At 42.9% G+C, this 25057-nt stretch overlaps 1 protein-coding gene and 1 non-coding gene across 2 annotated transcripts; one reads left to right on the forward strand and one right to left on the reverse strand.

The window, feature by feature from the left end:
* Nucleotides 1–17900: 17900 nt before the first annotated feature.
* On the reverse strand, nt 17901–17972 carry Trnap-cgg. Its single transcript has one exon. It is a non-coding gene; the product is annotated as a tRNA-Pro (tRNA).
* Nucleotides 17973–20387: 2415 nt separating this feature from the next.
* LOC115768185 (proteasome subunit alpha type-6-like) lies at nt 20388–21267 on the forward strand. Its single transcript, XM_030712693.1, has one exon. It carries the CDS (start codon nt 20440–20442, stop codon nt 21187–21189), a length of 750 nt encoding a protein of 249 aa, XP_030568553.1. The 5' UTR covers nt 20388–20439; the 3' UTR covers nt 21190–21267.
* Nucleotides 21268–25057: the final 3790 nt, after the last annotated feature.

Here is a 25057-nt window from a genome sequence, read left to right on the forward strand (position 1 = left end):
GGGCCAATTAAACGGGACCCCACATGAGCCTGGCCCGGGGCTTCAAAAATTCCACAGACGCGTCTTTTGGCCGCCAAAAAGGCCTAAAAAGCCAGCACTAAATGACGCTAAACACTTGCCAGAACTGAACGCCAAGAGTTCATTAAATTAAAACAAATAATTACTTTCAAAAACTGCAGAGAGTTTTCTTGCCACGAAACACACATTTCACTTTCTAGACAAGTTCTGTCAACTTTTCAGCAAATGTTTTCTACTTTTTGAAAATTTTCGAAATTTTATGGAAATATTTTGTGCTGCAAGAAGAAATTCGACTTCCATGAGAAGCGATCTCTTCTTCAAAGGCAACTTTTGATATTTCAGAACTGTTTTTTTTTCCCCCCCATTCTAATTATAGATAAGACTAGGCGCAGGAAACATTTCCCTTGCTGCAGCGCTGACAGGAAGAAAACTGTTTTCGTATTCAATACAATGCTGATGCTGAGATCGGGCGGCGCCTTCAGCAGGGTCAATTGCTCGAAAACGGAAGTAAAATATGCAACTCTCCTCCCCCCCTGCCCACCCCTTTGAGATGGCACTCGCAACTTCCGATTTGGCACACCCAGCGCACCACCCAGCCGCTCAGCACAGTAAACACTGGCCACGGGCGACTTCCGTTTTTCGCTCGCAAATTAGTAACTGACCAATGCGGACAATTTTCATTGGAGCGAACCTGGAGAGGGGGGGGAGGGGGGAGGGCTGGCTATCGGTTCTTGGAGTCAACTTCTGTGTGCTTGTGCAACTTCCGTGCAACGCGTTGCACTTGCTCCACTTGGACAAATTGGCGCGGCGGCAACTGCAAATTACGGCATCGGCCTGTAATTGTCAGTTCTCGGCTTGGCTTGGCTCTCGGCTCTTGGCTCGGCAATTGGCAATTGGCATGCGTAATTGGCTAATTGAAATGAACGATTGAGTGATTGGGTTTGAGGATTGCCACATCCGATGCGGACAACAAGCCAACAACAACAAAGACGACAACAAACAATCATTAATCATTGAATTTCCACAGCCAGGTGCTTCTCCAACCCAAATGCCCCTACGTTTTGCCTCTTCTTCTTTTCATTTGTATAAGCATCTTAACGCATTGCATGAACCCTGCCCTTGGGTGGTCTGCCCCCCCCCTCTGTCTTGCTGCTCGTGGGTGGACCACACAAGCTAACGAATGAGGGGCCTGCCACACACACGCACACACACACGCACATACACACACACACACACGCAAGCCGCACATCAGCTTTTCCCAATAAATGCCAATTTCACAAAAAAACGAAAAAACTGAAAAGCATTTCCAGTGTGCTTGACTTGGACATACCCTAGATATATGCATATGTATATTGGAAGATATTGAATTTTTATTTTACTTAAAACTAAAGCTATGAATCTTCCACCCTTTTTCCGCCAGGGGATATATATATATATATATATATGCGTATATGGATATATTTGAATTTTTATTTCTTTTCCCCCCATTTTCCGCCAGAGGTTATATATATGTGTATATATATGTATATATAGACATATTAGATTTATTTGTACTTTTATTCGACTTGCAATTCAAACTATAACTTTTCCACCCATTTTCCGCCAGGGGAGCTAGGATTTCCGAGCAGCACATCTTTCGCAGAGGATTTTGACAAATATTTTTGTAAGCAAATTGTAAGTCGCTCGATCAAAATTCCTATCAAGTACGCGTATATACTTATTATATAGTTATTTTAAATTCTTCAAATTGTAATTTAAATCCGTTTAGTTCGATTTGCGGCACATAAGGGAAATGTGGGTTGGCTTTGCGAGTAAAACTGTTTGCGTGTTGCAAGTTCTTCGTCTTGCTAGGATGTCCAGCTGCACAATTGGAGCATACCTATTTGCAACACGAAATACCAAAAGAAAGAAGTCGAAAAACTGGAGCAACTGGCGAAATTTGTCTGTGCGCGGGCATCGTTAGCGGCGACGCCGTAGCCAATGTTGGCCAGCAAATTGGCGCACCTGTTGCCGCATTATAGCCATATTTATTGCTGTGATTATTATTAACATTATCATGGGGGGGGGGCATTATGTGAAACAGCCAAATGCTCGCCAAATCGTTAAATCGTAAAATCGTAAAATCGTAGAATGATCAAATAGAAATTGTTGCAGTCGCCGGACGGCAGCAGGAAATGGCCATTCTTGGGTCAGCAATTACATCAACAAAATGTAAAAGTTAAAAACCGAAAATACAAAAAACAAAGAATTTCAAATGCCGCCTCGCTTTCACCTTTGCGCCCGGCGGCCAGCTCGGCTTTAGATATGCGAGTCGAGTCGAGTCGAGTTTTCTTTCGGATATGCATGTAAATGGAAATGGGAATGGAAATGTCGAGCAGCGGCGCGAGCTAATTGAAAATTGAAAATGCCAGCAACAACAAGAATCGAGGCACGGACACAGCACAAGTCAAATATCCGATTTGTATGTGGATTAGAGTGCGAGGTTTGAGGTTTTTCGATTGTGCCTCAATTAGCGGCAAATTGGGCCAAAGTGAGCCATCAAATTGCGGCAGGCAACATTTCAAGGCGGAAGCGAAGCAAGCAAATGTATTCTGACACAGTCTTCTAGTCGAACAGGATATACCCAGAGCTGCTTCGGGCTTCTATCTATACAGAAATATATAGAAATGCATTTTTCATCAATTTTGTATGCTTCTGCTTATGGGTTAAAACTTCATCGGTCTTTGTTGTCCGATCTTTGTCAAATATGCCAGCTATAATACAAGAGCCTGTCAAAAAGTGAAATATGCTCGTTCCGTGTATACTTTGCTTGCAGGATACCTTCGGGAACTAAGCAGGGGCACAGATTTTTCCACATTTTCCCATCTACTTAATATATCTCGTATAAAATTCCTTACTTACTTTCTTATAGTTCCATAAATATAATGTGCCAAGTAAAGTTTAATGTGTGAAACATCAGTCAAGCGAATTTCTCGCAAAGATCTTTGAAAATGCAGAAGAAGTCCACAGAGTTCTCAAACATGCTGCTGCATGCAATATACTCGTAAAAGATCAAGACAGAACATTGCAGTCCAGTCCAGACAAATGGGACATTAAATGCGCTCGTTGTCGTGCAATTTATAATTCAAATGCGCTGAGCTTTGCCCAAAACTAAATGCCTAGGGGCCGGGCTGTGTGGATTTTGCGGCCGATCTTCTCATTAGCCAGACAAAGTCTGGTTTTTATTGGTCGACAAGCAATCAAAAATAACCATAACACAGCATGCTGGCAGGCATTTGGACTTTCACAGCGACAACGACCGCGACAGCGACTAATTAAAACATTAATTGTAAATGCGACGAAACTGTGCGCAGTCGCAGCTAACCAATTCCAAATGAAGCACAAGCAACATTTCCATTTGGCTACCGTTTCCACTAATAAAGACGCGCATTTCCACCTTTTTTTTTAGGTGCCCTAGCGCAATCGACAAGGCGCTCACAAACAAAAGACTTAAGACACGAACGCAAACTTGTTGCCCCCGCTGCAAAGCAGGAGACGTCAGGCGAGGGGCGCGGCTCTAGTGAAACGGTAACTGTTTTAAAAGGTTCATTGAACACTGGACAACTGTGGACAACTTTCGAATAGCCTAACACGATGTTGTTGTTGTTGCTTTTGTGTTGTCTTTTGGGTGCCACAATTACAGCAGAAACATTGCGGGCGCTTGCCGCATACGAAATGCGACAGAGTCCTCACAGTTTTGGCCATGAAAACTGTGCGCCATGCTCTTCATGTTGATCACAGTGCCAGTTCACAGTAAAGCAACAACAAATATTAAGTACTGTGTGCTGCAGTCGGGTGTGCACGACTAGCAGATGCTCTGGGCACAGAGCTGAGCGAGCCCACAGAAATGATCAGGGCACATTAAGGGCAGACAAATGTGTGTACAAATCAAAGACTAAGACTAAGCTAGGCTTGAAGAAAAACATGCCCCTAGATCGATATTTATCGATATATTATGAAACACAAAATGATAAACGCGTTGTGTGTTTGTGTGGACCAAAAGAGTTTATATTTAAGATTTAAGATCTGAAGCTCATATCAACGACAAAGCTGCTAAACATTTCCAGTTAGGCTTACAGAAAAACATGCCTCTATATCGATATTTATCGAGATTTATCGATTTTATAAAGACAAGCGCTTATTTTTAATGTTTGGAAACTACAAGATCGGGAGACTTGTAGATGTTTTTTGGCCAGATCAACTCAGCTCGACAAAATTAAGTAAATAACTTAGAGGCCACAGCCTGTTGCATACATTCTCAGCAAGTCAATATACCCCTTTTGCACATTAACCAGAAAAGCACGTAAGAAAATAATCAAATAAATGACGTCCAACTACGCTGAGCAGCAACAACAACAACAACAACAACAAACTACATATGCATAAATTTAAATAACTTGTCTGAGTGCATGTGTGTGTGTGTGTGTGTGTGTCTGTGTGTGTGTTGATTAAACATGCATTTGTTAAATTAAGCATGGCCAAGACGCAGTCGCTGTCTCGAATCCAATTGCAACCCCCGAAGAGCAGCTCCGCTCGAGTCGCAGCCATAAGACAGGAAGACCAAAGGAGTTAGTCCCAAGACGACGACTTATTCCCAGGCAGCGCCCTCAGCCGTAACGCAACGCAGTCCACTCACCTGCCCATACCCTGTACTCACATGGGAATGGATCGAATGGGCGGCAGACAACTTTGAAGCTATCAAACAGTTTGAGCACATATATATGCATAGCTGGTCAACAGACAAGTCTAAGCTGAAAGAGATGTCTGTTAAGACGAGCCCCAAGCAGGGAAGGGTAGCTTCAGCTAGCTGCATACCCTGTAAGAGCTCAAAGACTTGCAGACGCTGACATGCGTATCTTTTACTTATCTTATCATTTACAGGGTATATTTTTAGCGTGCTTTGCTTGGCCGGGCCTTTGCATTTGCACTTGCGGTCAGAGAATTTTGGCATCAGTTTTTGGCAGCTTGGCACCTGCCTCACCTGAATTTGGCAGTGACAATTGCAGCTGCCGTTTGCCTTGGGGCACACGCACACGCATCAACTGCTCCGAATTGCTGCATTCGGCAATGCCCAGCCGAAATCCGTATACGAATGCAATCAAATGATATCAAGTAGATCATAATTTGTGCCCTGTCCCCAGCGAACGATATCAAATTCATGTTGGCTGCCAGCCAAGCGGAAAGCCAAACTAAACGCTCTGCAACAAGTGGCCAGCATGTCCGTTCGTCTGTCTATCTAGCCGTTTGTTTGGCTTATCGTGTGAACTAATCTAAGCCAGGTTCCAAGACACACACACAGCTACACACACAGCTACACACACAGCTACAGCTACAGAGACAGATGCAGATACAGATACATTTACAGATACATTCATAGATGCAGCTACAGATACTACTTGGGCGCTGGGCCAGAGCTGTGAAATGATGTGCGATGTCTATGAGCATAATACACTCTACTCATTTTTCTTTTCATCCCCTCACACCCCCTGCCCGCCCCGTCTTTCCTCTGGTATCATGCAGCGAACGTCTTGGACTGATTGTTGACCGTCTTCGGCTGAAATTGAAGCCAAAGAAAATGATGGCTCTACTTGTTGTTGTTATTATTATTGTTGTTGTTGTTGTTGTTGTTGTTGTTGTTGTTGTTGTTGCTACTTTATTACACCACAAGCCCAAGAAGTTTTCGTAGTCCGGGGCTGGGTTTTGCTGCTATTTTTTTGTTTTTTTTGTTTTGTGTCGTCAAGGGCCTCGCTGCCGTTGCAGTCGACTGCCTCCGGTCTGCGTCGACTATGGCAAAAGAAACACATTAAAAGCATATCAAGTGAAATCATCATCAGACTGTTCTCAGCGTTTGTCAGTTGCCAAGTTGCCAAGTTGCCCGTTGCCGGTTGCAACAGTTGCCGGTTGCAGCGGAAGCGGCAGCCCCAAAACTGTTACTAATAGTGGGGCTAACACTTTTGATACCATACAGCCATATATATAGCTAAATTAGTTAATTAAATTATTCGCCTTACAGGGTATTGCCAAGCACATACACTCCCTAGTTGAATATGCTTATAATCTAGATGCTAAACACTTTTTAAACATATGCTAGAAATATATTTGCATGGAAATTAATTGAAAATATATGGTATTTATAATAAAACTGGCTATAGGGTACCTACAAGTCGAGCAGCTGACTTCAGTTTATGCATGCAACAGCAAAACATTTGCCATACAGGGTATCTATAGATCATGTTGTCACTCGAAGAATTGCAGAGCAAAATGTGTCTTAGAACAGAGTATCGCCTAGTCGAGCACTTGACTTGAATTGTGCGACAAGCTGCTTTAGTGCAATTAGAGGGTAGCTAATGTCTTGCAATGGAAGTGTTTTAAGCGCATAAAATGTTTCTAGCTTTTATAGCATATATTCAAGTCAGTCAAGTTGATACGCTGCAATTGTCACAAAATGAATGGGTATGCCACAGTCGAGCTGTTTTGCCTGGCTAGCTCTCTTTTTATTGCCGAAACGAGATCTTCAACACTTTCCAGATTTGTGTCATGTCAACAAACAATCAATGCTAACAACAACAACAACAACAACGATGCGTATGTCAAATCTGAAGCTGCGACTGACAGCTGTCAGCCAGGTGGGCGGCGAGAGGAGGTGGGAGGGGGTGAGGGCAGGTGAAGACTTGGGCTTGGCGGGCGAGCTTCAGCTACAAACAGCTGAAATCTCGCCCCGATTTGTGGCCATAATTTGATTGCCATTGTCTGTTGTTGTTGTTGTTGTTGTTGTTGTTGTTGTTGTTGTTGTTGTTGTTGTTGTTGTTGTTGTTGTTGTTATTGTTGTTGTTGCGACACGCCCAGAAAAGTCGAATAGGAGCACAAACAATTATGAGATTATGTTAGCTTTGGGCGCACCTCGCGCAGGCTAGCTAAGCTCTACATAAACCCAACCCACACATAACCCCCCCCTTCCCACCACCCCCCCCCCTCGCTTAGCAGCTACTAGGCATGCGCGGCAATTAAATGTCCAAGTTGTACGAGGTATCTATCAATTGGTCAATTTGTTAGTCCAAAAAAGTAAAAACGAGCATAAAACTCGCTTGGGAATGGTTTCGGTTTCGTGATTTACCCTGAACCAATTTTTATGTCCAATCTGTCAATGAGTCATGGCCCCGACTAAGTATCGAGTATCGAGATATTTGCCACACAATTCTAAATTTAGACATCGAATTGGGATATAAATTGAGAACTTTCAATTTGTTCCATAGTTGGAACTGACCCGACCCGACTTGCATTTGGGATGAAGCTCAAAAATGTTCTATTTGAGTTTAATAATGTGGTACTCAAATATGTTCAAGACAATGTAGAAATCGGTAATATATATATATATATATATATATATCTTTCTATCCATATATCTATCCATCTGTCTGTCTATCTATCTATTTATCTATCTATATAGCTATATACCTATATATATCTTTCTATATATATATATCTTTCTATATATATATATCTATCTATCTATATATCTATCTATCTATCTATCTATCTATCTATCTATCTATCTATCTATCTATCTATCTATCTATCTATCTATCTATCTATATATCTATCTAACTATCTATCTATCTATCTATCTATCTATCTATCTATATATCTGTCTGTCTGTCTGTCTATCTATCTATCTATCTATCTATCTATCTATCTATCTATCTATCCATCAGGGAAATATATCTATATATCTATATATCTATATATCTATATATCTATCTATCTATCTATCTATCAGGGATATATATCCAATCTGTATATACCGTACGAAAATCTCTCGATATGTATGTACATATGCTATACGAGAATCTCAGACTTTGCTCTCCTAATTTTCGAGCTATGAGCAAAAAATTAAGACCAGAAATCATAAGAAGATATCGATAAAATTGACGTGAACGTTCTTTGTGGGACTTAATAATATATTAATAAGAATCTATCATTACAATTGTTATTATTAATATGAATATTATCAATATTCATTTCATTTGATGCAGATTTCTTCTTTCACACAGAAAAATTAGCTTTGAACGAGAAAAGAAGCTTTGTAACTTTCTTTACGTACTCTTCATAGCTGATCAAATATAAGTAGGAATAGAGCCAAGTTTTTTCAAGTCTGGTTAAGTTTATAGAGCTCTCGAGTACTTGTGCTCGTTCCCCACTCAGCTGAGCTGCAGCCGAGGCGACGTCCCATTTCTTGTCGCCCGAGACTAATTGTTGTATTAATTGCATTTGCATTATTTGCGGGCCATTGTTGAGCGAGGGGGGTTAGAATCGTTAGTATCATAAATATACAAATTTATGCTTATTATGGGGCCGTCGTGGAAGCCAACACAAATTTATGCAACTGGGTGGCACTTTTTCTAGACTAACTCTGCCAGCTGTCCCTCCTGCCAGACCCTGCCTTTCGCTTTCCCCCAGGCAAATGGCAGAGTGGCCCCCTTTCTGGCCGACGGGCCCAGAACATGCAAGCGTTAAATATATTTGTATGTCAGGCAATTGGCTCTGTGAAAAGGCCGTCGCTGCCTTGGCCTTGCCGCGACACGGCCCAGAGCTTCAAAGTGGCATGGGGGCGCTTTATAAGGCGCCTCTGGCTCGCCCACAACAATTGCTGTGACTCAGCGATTGCCTACGAATTAACACGATTCCAAATTGAAGGCTGCCCCGGCAAACCGAATGCCATTTGAGGCCATCATCAAATCAGCCCAAAATCACAATAACAAATTTATAATACTAAAACCAAAAACTGTGTGAAATTGTTGAGAATTCATAAGTGCACACATATTGTTTATATATATAGAGATGTATATACATATATATTGCTTCAGCACGCAAATTATAGTTTCGAGCGTTTGGTTTAAGTGTGAGCTGTGAGCCAAGTTTGTCATTGAGCAAATTCTTGCATGGCTTTCATTAATTAAAAAGTGTATTATTTGTGTGCGTACTCACCTGAACGGCACAGTTGAGAAAGCAGTTGTTCTGGCCAGGTCCATTGAGCAGGCCCTTCGAGGACGGCTCCAGCGTGGGCGAGGTGAGATTATTGGGCGCACGCAGCAGCTCCAGCAGGCGATTGCGTTCCGCCCCGTTTTGAATGGCGCCGGCCGCCAACGGTTTCGGTGGCGTTACATAGTGGACGGACGTGGCGGCAGCGGCAGCGGCAGCCGTGGACTGCCGGTACATGGGCGTGGCCATTGGACAGTGCAGGTCTCTCACAAGCGCACAATTTCAGGCTGCGGCTGGCATGGCTGCAAGTAGGTGGAAGAAGGGGCAACACAATCAGAATATGAACAACTTAATGCGACGATGCCCGCACCTCCGCATCGCTCGAATGCCAAACAATAACAATCTCAGAGTCGTGACGGCTGCCGTGTCGCTGGCAATTAGCCGCAACTTGGGCGACTTCTCTGAGAATTGCCGCAGCCAAGCTAAGCACAACAGAAACAAATTTATAAGCACAGCGCCATCTTCATTGCCATCTCGGTGCCCCAGACCAAACCAAAGACCGGACCAAGCGGCGAGTTCTTCGAGTGAAAGTACCCGCATTTTGGAATGCTCAGCGCGTGCAGAAACTATGTGGGCCAACGGCTAGGCGAATAGCCGAACGGAAACATTGCCCACTTCTGATTATGCAATGCATTCGCGTTCAGTCGATTCGCTAGCAATTCATTCATTAACGAGTCAGCTCCAAGTTTAGCTGCATATAACGAAAGACTTAGGCAACGAACTTGATTCGAATCATGCTCTCAGCGCGAGTCCACTTCAAATATGACTAATATTGAGCATTGAGTATTGAGTATTATAAATGAACTGATAAATATCAACATTGAGAATCACTTTGAAAGTTATGTGCATAGAGCTAGAATGTCGATTCGCATATATATATGATATTATATTATATCTTATATATCTTAAATAAGCCCCCTTTAACTTAATATTTGTTATTTGTTACACATTCGAAAAGGCAAAGAGCCTCGCTCCTGTGCGAATATTTAGATCCCGAACTTGACTTGACTTGAGAGGAGAGCCGTTCCTAGAAGCTCCAACGAGACATCTCTGATGGTCATGTTTCATGCTCCAGATCGATTGTGGGCTAAAGAAAACCGACTTTGACAACAATTCTTTTGTATGTTATAAGACAAAACAAATGTAATATTTACTTTCGCTTTAGTGCTGTTGTTGCCCTGATCTTGGGCTAGGTTTTTCTTAAAAATAAAGAATCTCTTTGAATTGATTCGAACGTATTTTTGGCCAAAATGTGCGTTTAATGGCCATGCTAATTGTTAAATGGCTGCAACCGTGCTAATTGCCACAAGCTACCAGAGCGAGCGCAGAGAGTCTGAGCTCGGCCACAACAAAATTAACATAATTCCAAGGTGGACGCACCTGTTGGTCGCCAGTGGAAAGCGCTTCGTTTGCATATTAATCGAGCTTTGTCAGTTGCAGCATGACTGCGACGGGGACTGCAACTGGGATTGGGACTGGGACTGCAACTTGGGCTGGCATTTCGATTGCTGTTGCGTGAAATGCAACAATTTGTGGCAGGCAATTTGAAGCTTGCCACAAACTGTTGACCGTCGCTCGGCGTTCGTCGAGCAATCAACATGCAACGCACTTCGTCCGTCAATTCCACTATGAACTGGCATTAGCCGCAGCACGCTCAATCACATGTAGGTATATATGCATTTATTTGATTAAAATTAAAATTCTTCATAAATTACCGCGAGCTGCGGACACAAGCTCAAAATTGGGCTTAGCAGCGGGCCTGGGCTCGACCGGGTCCACAGCTTCGGTTCACGCAATGCAAATGGCGGCCGAACAAAACTTGTTGCCGCAGTCGCTTTCTTTTTACAAGCGTCTCATTTATTATTTTTCAACTATGTCCACTTGTTTTCTGCTGTTGTTGTTGTTGTTGTTGTGGCTGTTGCAACAGGCGTGAGAAAGCCGCAGCTCTGCCCCCTTCCAGCACCTTAACTGAAATCAATCAATGTATCATGATATTCAATTTATACCATATACATGTATTTATATACAAGACACATTGACAATGCTACGATTCATGGTTCGAACCCGCTTCCTACACTTGGGCTCGCTTTGATTTGGAATGCCACGCGATTGTTTTCTATACCCTTACAATTCTGTCTACAGTTACAGTGTAACTCATAGAAGAAGACATCTCCATAGAGTATCAACAGTCCGAGTCGACTTGGAACTTGGCTATCCCTACGTCTGTTCGTTCGGCTGGATCGGGCTCCTATAGCATATAGCTGCCATAGGATAGATCGGTCGAAGATGAGTTTCTTGCATGAACATCTTTTGGCTCTGTCTTGATATCTTAACCATACTCGACATTTAATTATTTTCCCTGTGCATCTTAGTTACGAGCAAAGCATTATGAAAAGATTCCGTCTGCAAGGGTATTAAATTTTCGGTGTGCCCTTCTAACTCGTTCAACATTTAAGTTGGTTTAAGTTTTGATTCATAGTCAACAATAAATTGTACTAACATATGAAGCACGGCCAAATGTGCTTAAGATCAAATAGTTGTGAATGCCCTGTATTAAGGTATAGAAAATAAAGAGGGTATTATCTAGCTTAATTTATAGAGGAATATGTTTATTAAACATAGCACATTATGGAAGAGTATTATGAAGCAGAGGCTCTGGCTTCATCTGCCGCTTGCGCCAGAGAGAAGGAAAGCTAAAGCTGAGTTGTTGTTGTTGTTGCTGTTGTTGCTGTTGTTGCTGTTGTTGTTGAGTGGTCATCAACTGGGCAGAAGTCACGCAACAAATTTTGCGACAATTACATAAGACAGAGATGAACATTCTGTGACAAGGGGGCCGACTAGCAGATGCCCTGTACCCGCTGCACTTCTGCTTTCCCCTATGAAAAAAGCTGCTTCCAAAATACTTTTATGTTCCTCACTCGTTGTCAAATTTTCTATCATTATAAAGGCATTAAAATGCTTGCATATATATCAAATATTCAAGGAATAACGCCCGATTTCCTCAACTGTATCTCTAGCTGCCAAATACCCTAGATGCCTAGCACGAGCCAAGCTGCGATTTAGACGTGATAGATGATCAGATTTATTCTTATACTCCGCGAGTTCCACACAGCCGCAGCTTGTTAAAAGGAATATGTCTGCTTTATGTACTCTATGTGTTACATAGTTCGTGACAAAGTCAAAATATCCACCGCAAGGGCATAAGAAAACAAAAGACAAAGACAAAGACCAAGTCACAAAGACCACGGATTGCTGACCAAATTGTTGGCCAGTTATTAAGTTGTTGTTGTTGTTGTTGTTGTTGTTGTTGTTGTTGTTGGATTGCGATGCTGGCGCCAGCATTTCCATTAGCTGGGCCAAAAAAAAAACGTGACATAATGCAAAACAAAAGCTGAACAGTTCGTAACAAGGGGCCCAAAGCCCAAAGATAATGCGCTCTATACGAGTAGAACTCAAATGAGTGCTTGGTTGTGTTTGCAGCTCAAACGAGTGCACAACATGTGCTATGAATACAACTAAGTGCATGCAGAGATGATTCAAGTGAATCAACGTTCTTGAATCCACTGATCATACCCGTTAGCTCACATATCAGGCGCATAGTTTGGATGGAATATCCTAAAGAACAGAGCATTAATTTACACAAGAATTTACTTTTCACACAATCTTTGGTAGCTATCCCCCCCTCCCCCCCTCCCCCTTGATAGGTCTCGAACTTATGGGTAATACTTATAAAACTAAAGCTATTTATATATATATATGCTAATCATGGAGCTACTTGACAAGTTTGGTGTCTGTAGCTTTCATAATTTACGAGATTTGCTCAAAAAACAGTTTTTCGATATCGATTTTTATCGATTTTTTGGCAAGTTATCGATTATCGGCAAGAAACTCGTTCTGCGCAGGCACCAGGTGGACCTACATTCCAAATTTCAAGTGGGTTTAGGGTTTCACAAATAATACGAATTGAAAACTTCAATTCAATTTCTACACTCTGAGCAGCAATTATGCTTTTTGTGCTTTATCATTGACAAATCGTTTGAGAAATCGCTTGATCTTCACGTTAACGTTTGACATTGGGCCAGACAATCAATTATCAGTACTTCGATGTTAATAATATTATTATCATTGTTGTTGTTGTTGCATTTGCTTGTAAACATTCCTTTGAATAGTGCATGTTAATGGAATGAGTTGCACTTGTTGTCGACTTTCTTCCTGCTGCTAGCTGCAACATATGCTGCACGCATCTCATGACTCTCGGCTGGCAATTACAATAGCTCAATCAGTGTTTCCCCCAACCCAACCCCCCCCCCCCCCCCCTCGACCACGCCTGCAATTGCATAGCTCTGGCGTAAGTATGCCAAGAATGTTGAGCACCTGTTGGCATAATTTCTGGCTCAGCTCGAGCTGCCAGCAAACGAGTTGCCAGCTACAACAACAACAACAACGTTGTTGGCGACCCTGAAATCAATGCAATTCTCGTCTCTGTAGCATAGTGTAATCGTGTGTGTGTGTGTGCTTTTGTTTATCGTCGCCGCTTGGCCTGAGCTCGCCTCGAGATTGGGCCAACTGTTGTGCTTCGCTGCAATTGACCACCTGTTCGCGCTGTTGTCGTGCATCCAATTGAATCGAATGTGCCCACGGGCCCACGTGCCTCGTACCCTCGGACTCTCTTCCTAATTTGACAATTTAACGGGCCTGAATTCAGCTGGGGGCGGCTGTTGTCGCTGCCCACGCGGCAGTTCGGCTCAGGCGCCCACGCGGCCCCAACTGCCGCTGCCCCGGTCATAGTTGACAGTTGTCGTTTTTTGGTCAACAACATTTTTCGATTTTCAATTTCTTTGAATGCCAATTTATGGTTATGGATCCCTACGAATTCAAAAAGGTATAACATTTCAAAATCCGACAATATTTACCCGAGATATTCGAAAAAAATCATCGAAAAAGTTTTGATTTTTGAACCGACCCCGAATTTGAAAAAAAACGTGATGTAACCCCTTGCTTTTTTGTCGATTTGGTCAAATTTTAGATTTTCATATTTTTGATGCCAATCGATAGTACTGATCCTTACGAGCTCAAAATGGTATAAAATTCCAAAATCTGACATTATTTGGCCGAGATATGCCAAAAAATCATCAAAAAAGGTTGATTTTGAAAACGAATCGGTTTTTGGTCAATCATTTTTTCTTACCCATCGATTTTGAATTTCTTTGAATGCCAATTTATGGTAGGGATCCCTACGAATTCAAAAAGGTATAATATCTCAAAATCCGACAATATTTACCCGAGATATTCGAAAAAAATCATCGAAAAAGTTTTGATTTTTGAACCGACCCCGAATTTGAAAAAAAACGTGATGTAACCCCTTGCCTTTTTGTCGATTTTGGTCAAATTTTAGATTTTCATATTTTTGATGCCAATCGATAGTACTGATCCTTACGAGCTCAAAATGGTATAAAATTCCAAAATCTGACATTATTTGGCCGAGATATGCCAAAAAATCATCAAAAAAGGTTGATTTTGAAAACGAATCGGTTTTTGGTCAATCATTTTTTCTTACCCATCGATTTTGAATTTCTTTGAATGCCAATTTATGGTAGGGATCCCTACGAATTCAAAAAGGTATAATATTTCAAAATCCGACAATATTTACCCGAGATATTCGAAAAAAATCATCGAAAAAGTTTTGATTTTTGAACCGACCCCGAATTTGAAAAAAAACGTGATGTAACCCCTTGCTTTTTTGTCGATTTTGGTCAAATTTTAGATTTTCATATTTTTGATGCCAATCGATAGTACTGATCCTTACGAGCTCAAAATGGTATAAAATTCCAAAATCTGACATTATTTGGCCGAGATATGCCAAAAAATCATCAAAAAAGGTTGATTTGAAAACGAATCGTTTTTTTGATCAACAACTTTTCTTAGGCTATCGATTTGTTCGGCAAACTGAAACGCGAAAGCGTTGAGCATGCTATTGGAGGGCAGGGTGCGAGAGTGCGGGAGGGGCAGACAATGGCAAACAGACAGACAGACAGACTGGCAGACAGACTAGCAGATAGACAGCTAGACAAACGGACAGCATAATTTATAGTTTTGCAGTTGGAAGTCGCGTCTGTTGGCCAGCAAATGCTGCGCCAGGTTCTAGGTTCCAGTTCCCACTTCCCCCTTTCCCAGCTCCCATTGCTCAGGTATCTTTTCCCTGCCTCCAGTTGCATTTCCCATACCGATCCCAGTTCCGTTGTCAGCGCCAATCAAATGGTAAATGATAAGCTGCGTGTGTGGCTGACCGCAGCTGTCATAACTGGGCATGCCTCTCTCCGCCCTACCATCTACCCCCCCCTACCCTACCCCTTCACACTGCCTTGTCCAGCATCTCCATTAGACTGGGCTTGAGGTATGCAAATTGTCGAGATGCCGCAGCTGTCAAATGTGAGCTTGATTGGACAAGCCCCAACCGCAGCGCACATCTTGGCCATTAGCAACACCTTAGACCAGATAATTATGGCCAAGACTATAAATCAGCCAAACAAGCCAACAAACACGCACTAAAGCTGCCAAAAGATGCCCTAACTATAACTCGAAAGACGCAGCTAAATCTGATATCTCGATACCGCGACTAGCATCGCCCGATCGAGTCTCGTATCGCCAGATCGTGGGCGTTTATGTTAATTTTTAACGCATATTTCTTTGTTATTTTTTTGGTTTTTTGGTTTTTTGCATTTTTTATACCCTATACCCACTGACAAGTTGGTAAATTGGGCTTACCTTACACTATAAGATAGATAAACTATTTGTTTTTTCTATTGCCTTTCCACTTAGTACACGCCCGCCGTGTACAGGGTATCACCTAGTCGAGCTGCAGAGCAGTCTTTTTTTATATTTAAAAAGAATTTTTCCGCCGTTTACAGGGTATCAACTAGTCTATTAGCAGTCTATTTTTTATTTACAGGGTATCAGCTAGTCGAACTCTAGAGCAGTCTTGCTTCACATATTTTTGGCAGCAAATTAAAAGCCACAAAACTGAAGCGAGCGCTGCCCGCAATACATTCCACACACAAATTAAACAACCAAGCACACACACACACACACACACGCACACACAGACGCACACACGCACACTTGGCTAGAAATTCTGGGCCTTGTCTGTTGGCTGGTTTGCGGCTTTTAGCCACGTGCTGTATCACTCCAGTCTTTTATGGAAATTAACATTTTTTAATGGGTTTCTTTTTCTCGTATTTATTTGTTTTTTTTTTTTAATTGTTTTCGGAAAGCCGTCGCGCTGCATATCTTTATATTCATATATACATATATCTACGATAAATGTTTGTGGGCATGCATGGATCCTGGTTCGAAGCGATTCGTTAATCATTAACGTAATTTGGTGGCATGAGTCGGCCGCATAACGAAAATCCGAGGAGTCCAAGAAAATCCAATCGCAGTTGCGTGCAGCATCGTGGAAAATGAACGTGCGGCGCGAACAATGAACAAAAGATCTCCCAAAAGCCATTTAACGGATATTATGCGAGCTGCAGGTGCAACTGGGGCAAGCGCAGCGGTGGGTACAGGGTGTAGGGGAGGGCTGGCAGCGGTCAACGGCATCGGAAATATGCGCAAACCGAACTGAAATACACACAATTGAGGAATGCCAGCCAAAGCGCCATCTAGCGTCGGGCGGCTTTCAATGTTGATAATGCGCTCTAGTTGCGCGTGTGGAGAGGGGTTAGAAAAGGGGGCTAGAATAAGCAACAAACGACAGAGCAATGCCAGCCAAGACGCCATCTAGCGTCGGGTAGCTTTTAGCAAAATTGATAATTCACGCAAGTTGAAATGTGGCTCTAACAAGCAAATGATGCATGCGATTGAGTATTTACGCTCTCACTCACGCTCTCAATATCTGTTTCTCTCTCTGTGGATATTTGTGAGTCGAATTGTATTCTTATCGCTGCGCTTGCCACAATTTCAATTAGTCCAGCTGCTGGCTTTGGGCCTGGGAAGCAACAGTTCAGTTCTTTGATTTGTGAGAAATTTGTAACGCTCAAGAGCAGCCACTTGACTGAATTGTGGGAGTGCAGCTCAAGTGGCTGCGGGAAGAAATGAAAGACAAAGAGAGAGAGAGGGAGAGGGAGAGAGAGTGAGGGAGAAGGATTGCAACTGGAGCAGCTCCTGCTCATATCTTAATCAATCAATCTGCAATTTAAAATCGATTAACAGGCCAACAAGAAACAAAAAACTGCTGCTGCTCCTGCAGCCACAACCACAAACACGACCACGACCACATCCAAATCCAGTTGAAGCACAGCCCAAATCTGTGTCTTAGTTGAGATGTTGTTGAAATTTGCTCGCCCCAAGTGCTGACCGAACACGAGAAGAAGCAAAAAAAAAAACCGAAAAAAAAACAACAACGACACGCAACTCCGAAGATCAGCATCAAACATGTAATTACATGAAACTCCATGATGAGCATCATCATCATCGTCGTCTGCTTCTTCTTCATCAGTTACAGTTCATTCACGCCAAACTCGTGGAGAGTGCGGGGGTGTGGGGGGGGGGGGGGGGCAACTTTGACGCCCACCAAGCAGCCGCGCCGTGGCCAAATGACAAATGGTTGATAGACATACCCCGCTCCCGTCCCTTCCCCTTTCCACCACACGCTGCCATCAATAGAGCGGGACTCGAAGATGAATGCTAAACGAGCCGCAGCTTGAATGACACCCCGATAGCAATCTCTATTATTATAATATATCAAAACAAAACGCAAGAGAAGGCACAAATATGAAAAAAGAAGTGAGGGAAAAAAATGATTTGGGCTCGTCCGGGAGTTGAACCCGGGACCTCTCGCACCCGAAGCGAGAATCATACCCCTAGACCAACGAGCCATGTTAATTTCGCTCGCCAATTTACACAATACAAAGCGCAGCGTATAAACGCCCGAGCGTTGTGTGTGAGAAAATGCCAAATCCAATTGGAATCGCTGCAATTGGTAAACGCCAAGAACTCAGCCACACACGCACACATTACTCTGCCTCTTGTTCTTCCCTAAGCAGCGATCGGCTTTTGTAGATCGCCCCCTCCTCCTCCTTCTCCTGCTCCACGCATTGAATATGGGCCGTGCTCTTGTTGCTTTTAGCCAGAAGCCACCACTGACCTGAACCGAGGCGGCCATATCAGCATGATACGCCCATGTATATAGTATGTGTGTGTGTGTGTGTGTGCGTGCCCGCCGCATATGCAGCATATTCAAAGATCTGTTTATTGTTTACACTGGCCGCTGGAAACGCCCGTTTCAAGATGCCAAAACTATAAAGACTGGAAATGTGCGCGGCGACAAGCCGACATGAATATACTCTATAAGGAACAACAGAGCTTGGCAATAAATTCGAATTAATTGCGTGGACTCGATCCGAATGAGAAGAGGGAAGGGAGAAGAGTTACGAGTTATTATATTATTTATAATGATGGGTTTTTTACAAGGAAGGAAAAGGCGTACATTACGATTGCCCTGCACTTTTCGCGCAAGTTCTGATGCCCAGCTTCGGGTAGTGTATGCAAATTGTTGTTTGCTAGCCAAGCAGCACGTGCCTGCCGATCTATCAGATTTCTTGCTGGCATTATAAAGCCAACAACAACAACTGCGAGAAATTGTTGCCGAAGCTGAATTTTGTTACAATTTTCTCTCTTTTTGTTTGTAATTTCTTTGAAAACAAAGCAGAACAACAAAAGGGCGGGGGGGGGGGGGGGGGCTGTACGTGCGGGGGGTAAGTGGGAGTGAGAGCAGAGGCGGGTTGTAGGGGGGGGGGGGGGGGGGAGTTAATACATTGTTGCTGCTGTTGGTAGCTTTAATTGCTGCCGCTGCAGATATTTATGCACTTGATGGGCTGCCCCTTCCTTCCCAGCATCCCCACTTCCCCCTCTTGTTGCTGTTTATCGTCATTTACAGTCCATTTGTGTAGCAGTTCGATAGGAATTGTTGTGGATTGGAATAATACACCAGCAGTCGATATACACTTAAACTCCAGCTGCAGCTACTCGCAGCGAGCTAGTCATGAGTTCTTGACTCTGAAATACAGTGCTCGCTCGCTAAGGGGAACTCTCAGAGACGGGAGTATATCCTTTGCCATATTCTGCTTCAAAGTAAATATATTTAACTTTTTATCTATCTTACGCTGTGTGCTTCCATATCTTTCTCTATGCATCCTCCCCTCCTCTCTCTCTCTCTCCCTCTCTCTCTCTCTCTCTCTTTCTCTCTACTCCGACCTCTCTCTTCTTCTCTGTGCCTCCACATATGTCTCTATGCATATATATACCATATTAGCCCCTCTCTCACTTTCTCTATCTCTATCTCTATCTCTCTCTCTCTCTCTCTCTCTCTCTTCCTATGTGTACATGTATATGTATAAATCTCCCAACTATCTCTCTCTATATATAAATATATATTTAGTTTCTCTCTCTCTATTTGTCCATCCCCTCTATCACTCACCACCTCTGTCTCTCACTCTCCCCACTATATCTCCCCCTCTCTCTCAGAATGCTCCCTGTATAATAGGTCAACGTCTTTGAATGAGTCTCACGCAATTTGCGTTGAACAATCGCTGAATTAACATACTCCATGCGTACTCCGCGTAGTCCGCAACTCTCTTTAAGATTGCTCCAGTTCCAGCAACAACGACAACAACAACAACAACTACAACAATGACAGCACTTAAATAGACAACAGTTAGTTAATAGCGCCCCAGAGCTAATGTCTAATGATAATACGTTGATAACAATGACAATTTGCGGCAACAATTGAGGTCTTATGCTTAAACAATCTTCGAAAAGCTTCGATCACATTAAGCTTCAGCTGGTATGAAGACATATGAAGATATATTCAGGGACTTCAAGGAAAACTGTGTTAACAGCTAATGTTGGGTTTTTGATAAAAGAGAGATAATACCCTAACTATTGAAACCAATGAGATTTGCTCAAAAAAAGAGTTTTTCGATAACGATTCTTATCGATTGCTTGAAAACGCGACAAGTTATCGTTTATCGGCACTAAACTTATATTGTGCGAGCAGAAGGAGTTGCGACGTTTTATATTTCAAGTCTCTAGCTGACCCATTTTCAATGGGTTTAGGGTCTAACAAGATAAGTTTAGTACCTTAGATATTGTACATATTCAATTAAAAGTGAACTTCTTCGGGCATTTACTTGTCCCAACTCAAATACTTTCTCATTTCCCACCTCTTACTGGAATATCAGAGCTAAGCACCTGAATAAATCGAGCAGAGCGAAAAGCAGTCGGCGCCCAAGTTGTTGATTTGACAAGTGCCGAATATATAGTATATTATTTATAGAATACAGGATGGCGCGAGGCAGCGCCGCAGGCTTTGACAGACACATAACCGTCTTTTCGCCAGAAGGTCGGCTGTTTCAGGTGGAATATGCATTCCGGGCACTCGCGCTGGACAACCTGACGCTCGTTGCCATACGGGGCGCCACCTGTGCCGTGCTGATCGTACAGCAGAAGCGGCTGGACAGGCTCATTGTGCCAGAGACTGTGACACGTTTGTTTTCCATTAACAAGCAGATCGGCTGCGGCATGATCGGACGCATGGCCGACGCCCGGGCCCAGGTGCAGAAGGCCGTCTACGAGGCGGGCAGCTTTCAATTCAGATACGGCTACAGCATGCCCGTCGATGTGCTCTGCGGCCGCATGGGCGACATCAGTCAGGTGTACACGCAGAATGCCGAGATGCGTCCGCTCGGCTGCAGCATGGTGACGATCGCCTACGACGACGAGCTCGGGCCCTGCGTCTACAAGACCGATCCGGCTGGCTACTGTTGCGGCTACCGGGCCACCGCGGTGGGCACCCAAATGTTGGATGCCCTCGCCTATTTGGACAGAAAGTACAAGAAGAATCTCAGCGACGAGATGACACGGCAGCTGGCCATCAACTGTCTGGCCACGGTGCTGGGCAACCAGCTGAAGTCCGACGACTTTGAGATGGCCATGGTCAGCAAGACGCATCGTCTATTCCACATACTCAGCCGGCAGGAGCGCGAGGAGCAGCTGGACAAAATGATCGGTGCATCCAGGAATTCTAGTCGTTAGTTCAAGTTCCAAATTTCTATTCCGTTTACGGCGTTTCCATTGCTTTTGTAGAACGAAAACCAATCAAAGACATTAATAAAATAATAAAGTCTGATGAGTTCTTTTCTAATTAACACCCTGATACCCTGATCCCAAGCTGTCCCTTACTGCGAAGTTCGAACACAAGAAACACACTATAAGAAACCCGTGCCCTATTAACTCCGGCGTCTACAGTCCAAACTGTTTTGAGGTTTTCTGGGCTTAAATCTGACATGCTAAAGTGTGCATATACCAGAGCACAAGGCTCTATGCTTAAGACTAAGTTCTTTCTTATTTGGGGTTAGGTATCCAAAAAATGAGCTATTTTTCATTTGTGTATACTCTGCGAGAAGCTAATTTCCAAGTCGGATGCATATCGCGCTAATAGTTCTCGAGATATGCACAAAAAACGATGACTCTACACGACTCTCGCTTCGAAATTCGGCGTAATTGGAGAAGGTAGCTGAAAAGTAAAATATGCTCAGTCTTTGAGAGAGTGTGCACAACAAAGTTCAGGTATTTAGCTCGAAAAAAACCAAGTCTCGAAATCGATATTTATCGATATTTTCAAAATTGAACGATATATCATTCGGCATGCGGGAGTATACATTTAAAATGTAAACTCAAGCTATTTTAGTGCAAAGAGACAGACGTGTTAGACCTGGACATACGGATGGACTGAGCAGTAGAGCTGGAAAACAATCGATTGGGCCTATCGATTATATCGATGTATCGATGGATCGCAAAAAACCTAAACGCATTTTAATCTTACCCTGATCTCACATGAATTGTATTGGAAATGTTACTTATTTTTAAAGAAAATCCTATATTTGTTTCTATTTATCATCTAAATCGATAACAATCGAAATCATCGATTGTTTTAGATATCGATACTGAGTAGGCATATGTGAAATCGGGCACGCCTCAGCGAGAATATGCAGAAACTCGAAAGATTTTGCACTGTGTCAGAGCGAGCTTTTGGTAATTAAGAAACTTTACTGTGCCAATATTTAACGGCAGTTTCGCACTCATCGATTAACCAGCCAAGGCGGGGCAGAAGAGCGGGCAAGGGGGCTGTGGCAGGTGAAAATCGATGCAGCGACAGCAGCTGCGTACATTTTACGCAATTGGGGACAACAAATTACACGCAATGCAATTTACTGCGGGACCTGAAGTTGCAGCCGGGCCTCGAGCTGGATCGGAGGCAGCGGGCTGGGGCTGGGACTGTGGCTGGGGCTGGGGCTGGGGCTGGGGCTAGGCCTGTGGGCCTGGCTGCGTCTCGAATTGAGGTTATGAGACGCTGTCTGGGCCTGTTGCTCGCTCGATTATGCAAATGTCGCAAATTTCGCTGAAGCGAACGCATCTAATCGAGTCGAGCCGAAGCCATAAAAATCAAGTCCACGCACCAGACGCATTCCATCAAAATGCTGTGCTGCAATGGGGCATGCGCGACTGCGCGATACCCTGTGCTCGTTTTTTGTGCATATCTCGAGAAATATTAGCGCGATATGCATCCGACTTGGAAATTAGCTTCTCGCAGAGTATACACAAATAGAAAATAGTTCATTTTTTGTATACCTAACCCAAAATAAGAAAGAACTTAGTCTTAAGCATGCCATGTGCTCTAGTATATGCACACGTTAGCATGTCAGATTTAAGCCCAGAAAACTTCAAAACAATCGGACTGTAGACGCCGAAGTTAACTGGGAACGCATTCCTTATAGTGTGGGAACTCTTAACTTGTTTATTTACAGCCCGAACGTTATGATATTTTCAGATGACACTTCAACTCCTGTAAATACCAGATACTAAGGCTCTCCATTTATTCTCCAGTTTCTAGTCGCTGGGATGCCTTCTGCTGGCCATTTGGTAGAGGGTATAAAAAACAAGAACAACAACAATTGCAACAGCTTGAATTTGTTAATGAAACTTTTTCAGACATTTGGCAAGCGAATATGCACGTACAAATCGTATTTGCAGATATGTCAGTTATATGTTTGTTATTTTTTCTTGTTGTTAACATTTTATATTTAACGCAATGCATATCGTACATGGCACTAAAACAACAACAACAACAACAACAACAGAGAGAGATTGGCACGCAACTTTTTTGGCTTTTTGGCAGGCAACGTTGAAAGAGATGATGACCCCGAAACCCCAAAGAAGACGCGCAATGAAGCCGCAGCAACAACAACAACAGCAACATAACAAACAACATTACAAAAGTTTTACCAAAAAAAGAAGAGAGAAAAAAAAAACAGAACAAAATACTCGAAAATGGCCGCAAAATCATTACAAAAAGCGGCAAAGAGACGGCCATGAAATCGAATCACATGTGTTGCATGCGTTGCATGCGTTGAATGTGTTGAATGTGCAAACGGGGCTCGCTTGAAATCAAGCAAGAACTCTACATCAATAACTGTAATTGGATAAGGAGTACATGCTAGCATATGCCTTATAAGCAGATCATGTGAAAATCATGTTCCAAAATCAACCCAACCAAAATACTATCCATGGTAACTCGGCTGCTTGGAGGTCGATCTATGTGAAATTTCGAAAATAAATAGAGGACATGCCTGTAAGTATGCATACCCAAGATCAAGCTGATTGACCGACTGACTGACTGATTGATTGACTGATTGATAAGCAAGACGGAAGAACTAGGGACCTTATGTGATGTAAGTTAACACCAGGGGAGATTCATAAATAGAGGGCATGCCTCTTAGCATGCATATCCAAGATCAAGCTGATTGACTGACTGAGTGATTGATTGACTGATTGATAAGCAAGGCACAGGTTAAGGCGAAAGAACTAGGCAGCTTATGTGATGTAAGTTAACAACAAGGGAGATTAATAAATACACCATGGGAGATTCATAAACAGAGGACATGCATACCCAAGATCAAGCTGATTGACTGACTGACTGACTGATTGATTGATTGATGAGCAATGAACAGGCCAAGGCGGAAGAGCTAGGAAGCTGTAAGTCTATACAATGGGAAATGAATGTTTAAATAAGCCTGGCAAGTAAGAAAGTTGGAATTAATTTTGAGGAAAATCCAACATTCTGAGTGAAATCTTTTGGTCTTAGTGTATATAGACAATGGCCCAAAATATATTCGATCTGCTAGAAATACTTTGTAAAGTTTTACTTGGAAAATCTGCAAGCAAAATCTATTAAAAGCCAAAAGAAAATAAATCGCACGGGCAAAGCCGGGTAATGCTTGCTTGAACATAATTCGCACGAGCAAAGCCGGGTAATGCTTGCATTAACCACGATAGATTATGCTCCAATAGAGACAAAAGAAGCACAATCTTATTGCCTCTTTGCACTTCACTGGCTTATAGATACCCTGCAACTGACACATACCCTGTAACTTACCTTTGTGAACTGATGGAATCGCAGCTGGGTTTGTAACAGTCCTCGACGGGCGCAACAGTTGCGGTTGCATTTGCTCGCCGGAAGTTTTGGTTGGCCGCAGGATGCACACGAACGAGACAGAGAGAGAGAGAGAGACAGAGAGAAAGGGAGAGAGCCAATTTGCGTATTTGGCCAAGATTTTGATTTTGGCTTTGACTTTGGCCTCGCAGCTTGGCGAACACGTTGAGTTGAATTATTTTTCACACGCTTTCACTTGAACATCAAAAAAATAATAAATATTAACAGATTTTTGTTTGCTGTGCTCTTCTTCTTCTGCTTCTTTTGCTGCTTCTGCTTGTGCTTGTGCTTCTTCTTGTTTTTGTTACGTTTTGGCGCTTTAACTGTATTTTACAGCATTGCAATAGTTGCGTTCGCTTCAGCCACGCGAATTCGCACAGCAGCACAGTTGGAAATAAACAAAATCACAAA

Source organism: Drosophila novamexicana, unplaced genomic scaffold (genome assembly GCF_003285875.2).
Source record: "Drosophila novamexicana strain 15010-1031.04,08,12 unplaced genomic scaffold, DnovRS2.1 tig00001692-arrow-arrow-pilon, whole genome shotgun sequence".
NCBI lineage: Eukaryota > Metazoa > Arthropoda > Insecta > Diptera > Drosophilidae > Drosophila > Drosophila novamexicana.

Excerpts from the sequence above, each read along its gene's own strand:
- LOC115768185 (XM_030712693.1), top strand. The coding sequence starts at position 20,440 with ATGGCGCGAGGCAGCGCCGCAGGCTTTGACAGACACATAACCGTCTTT.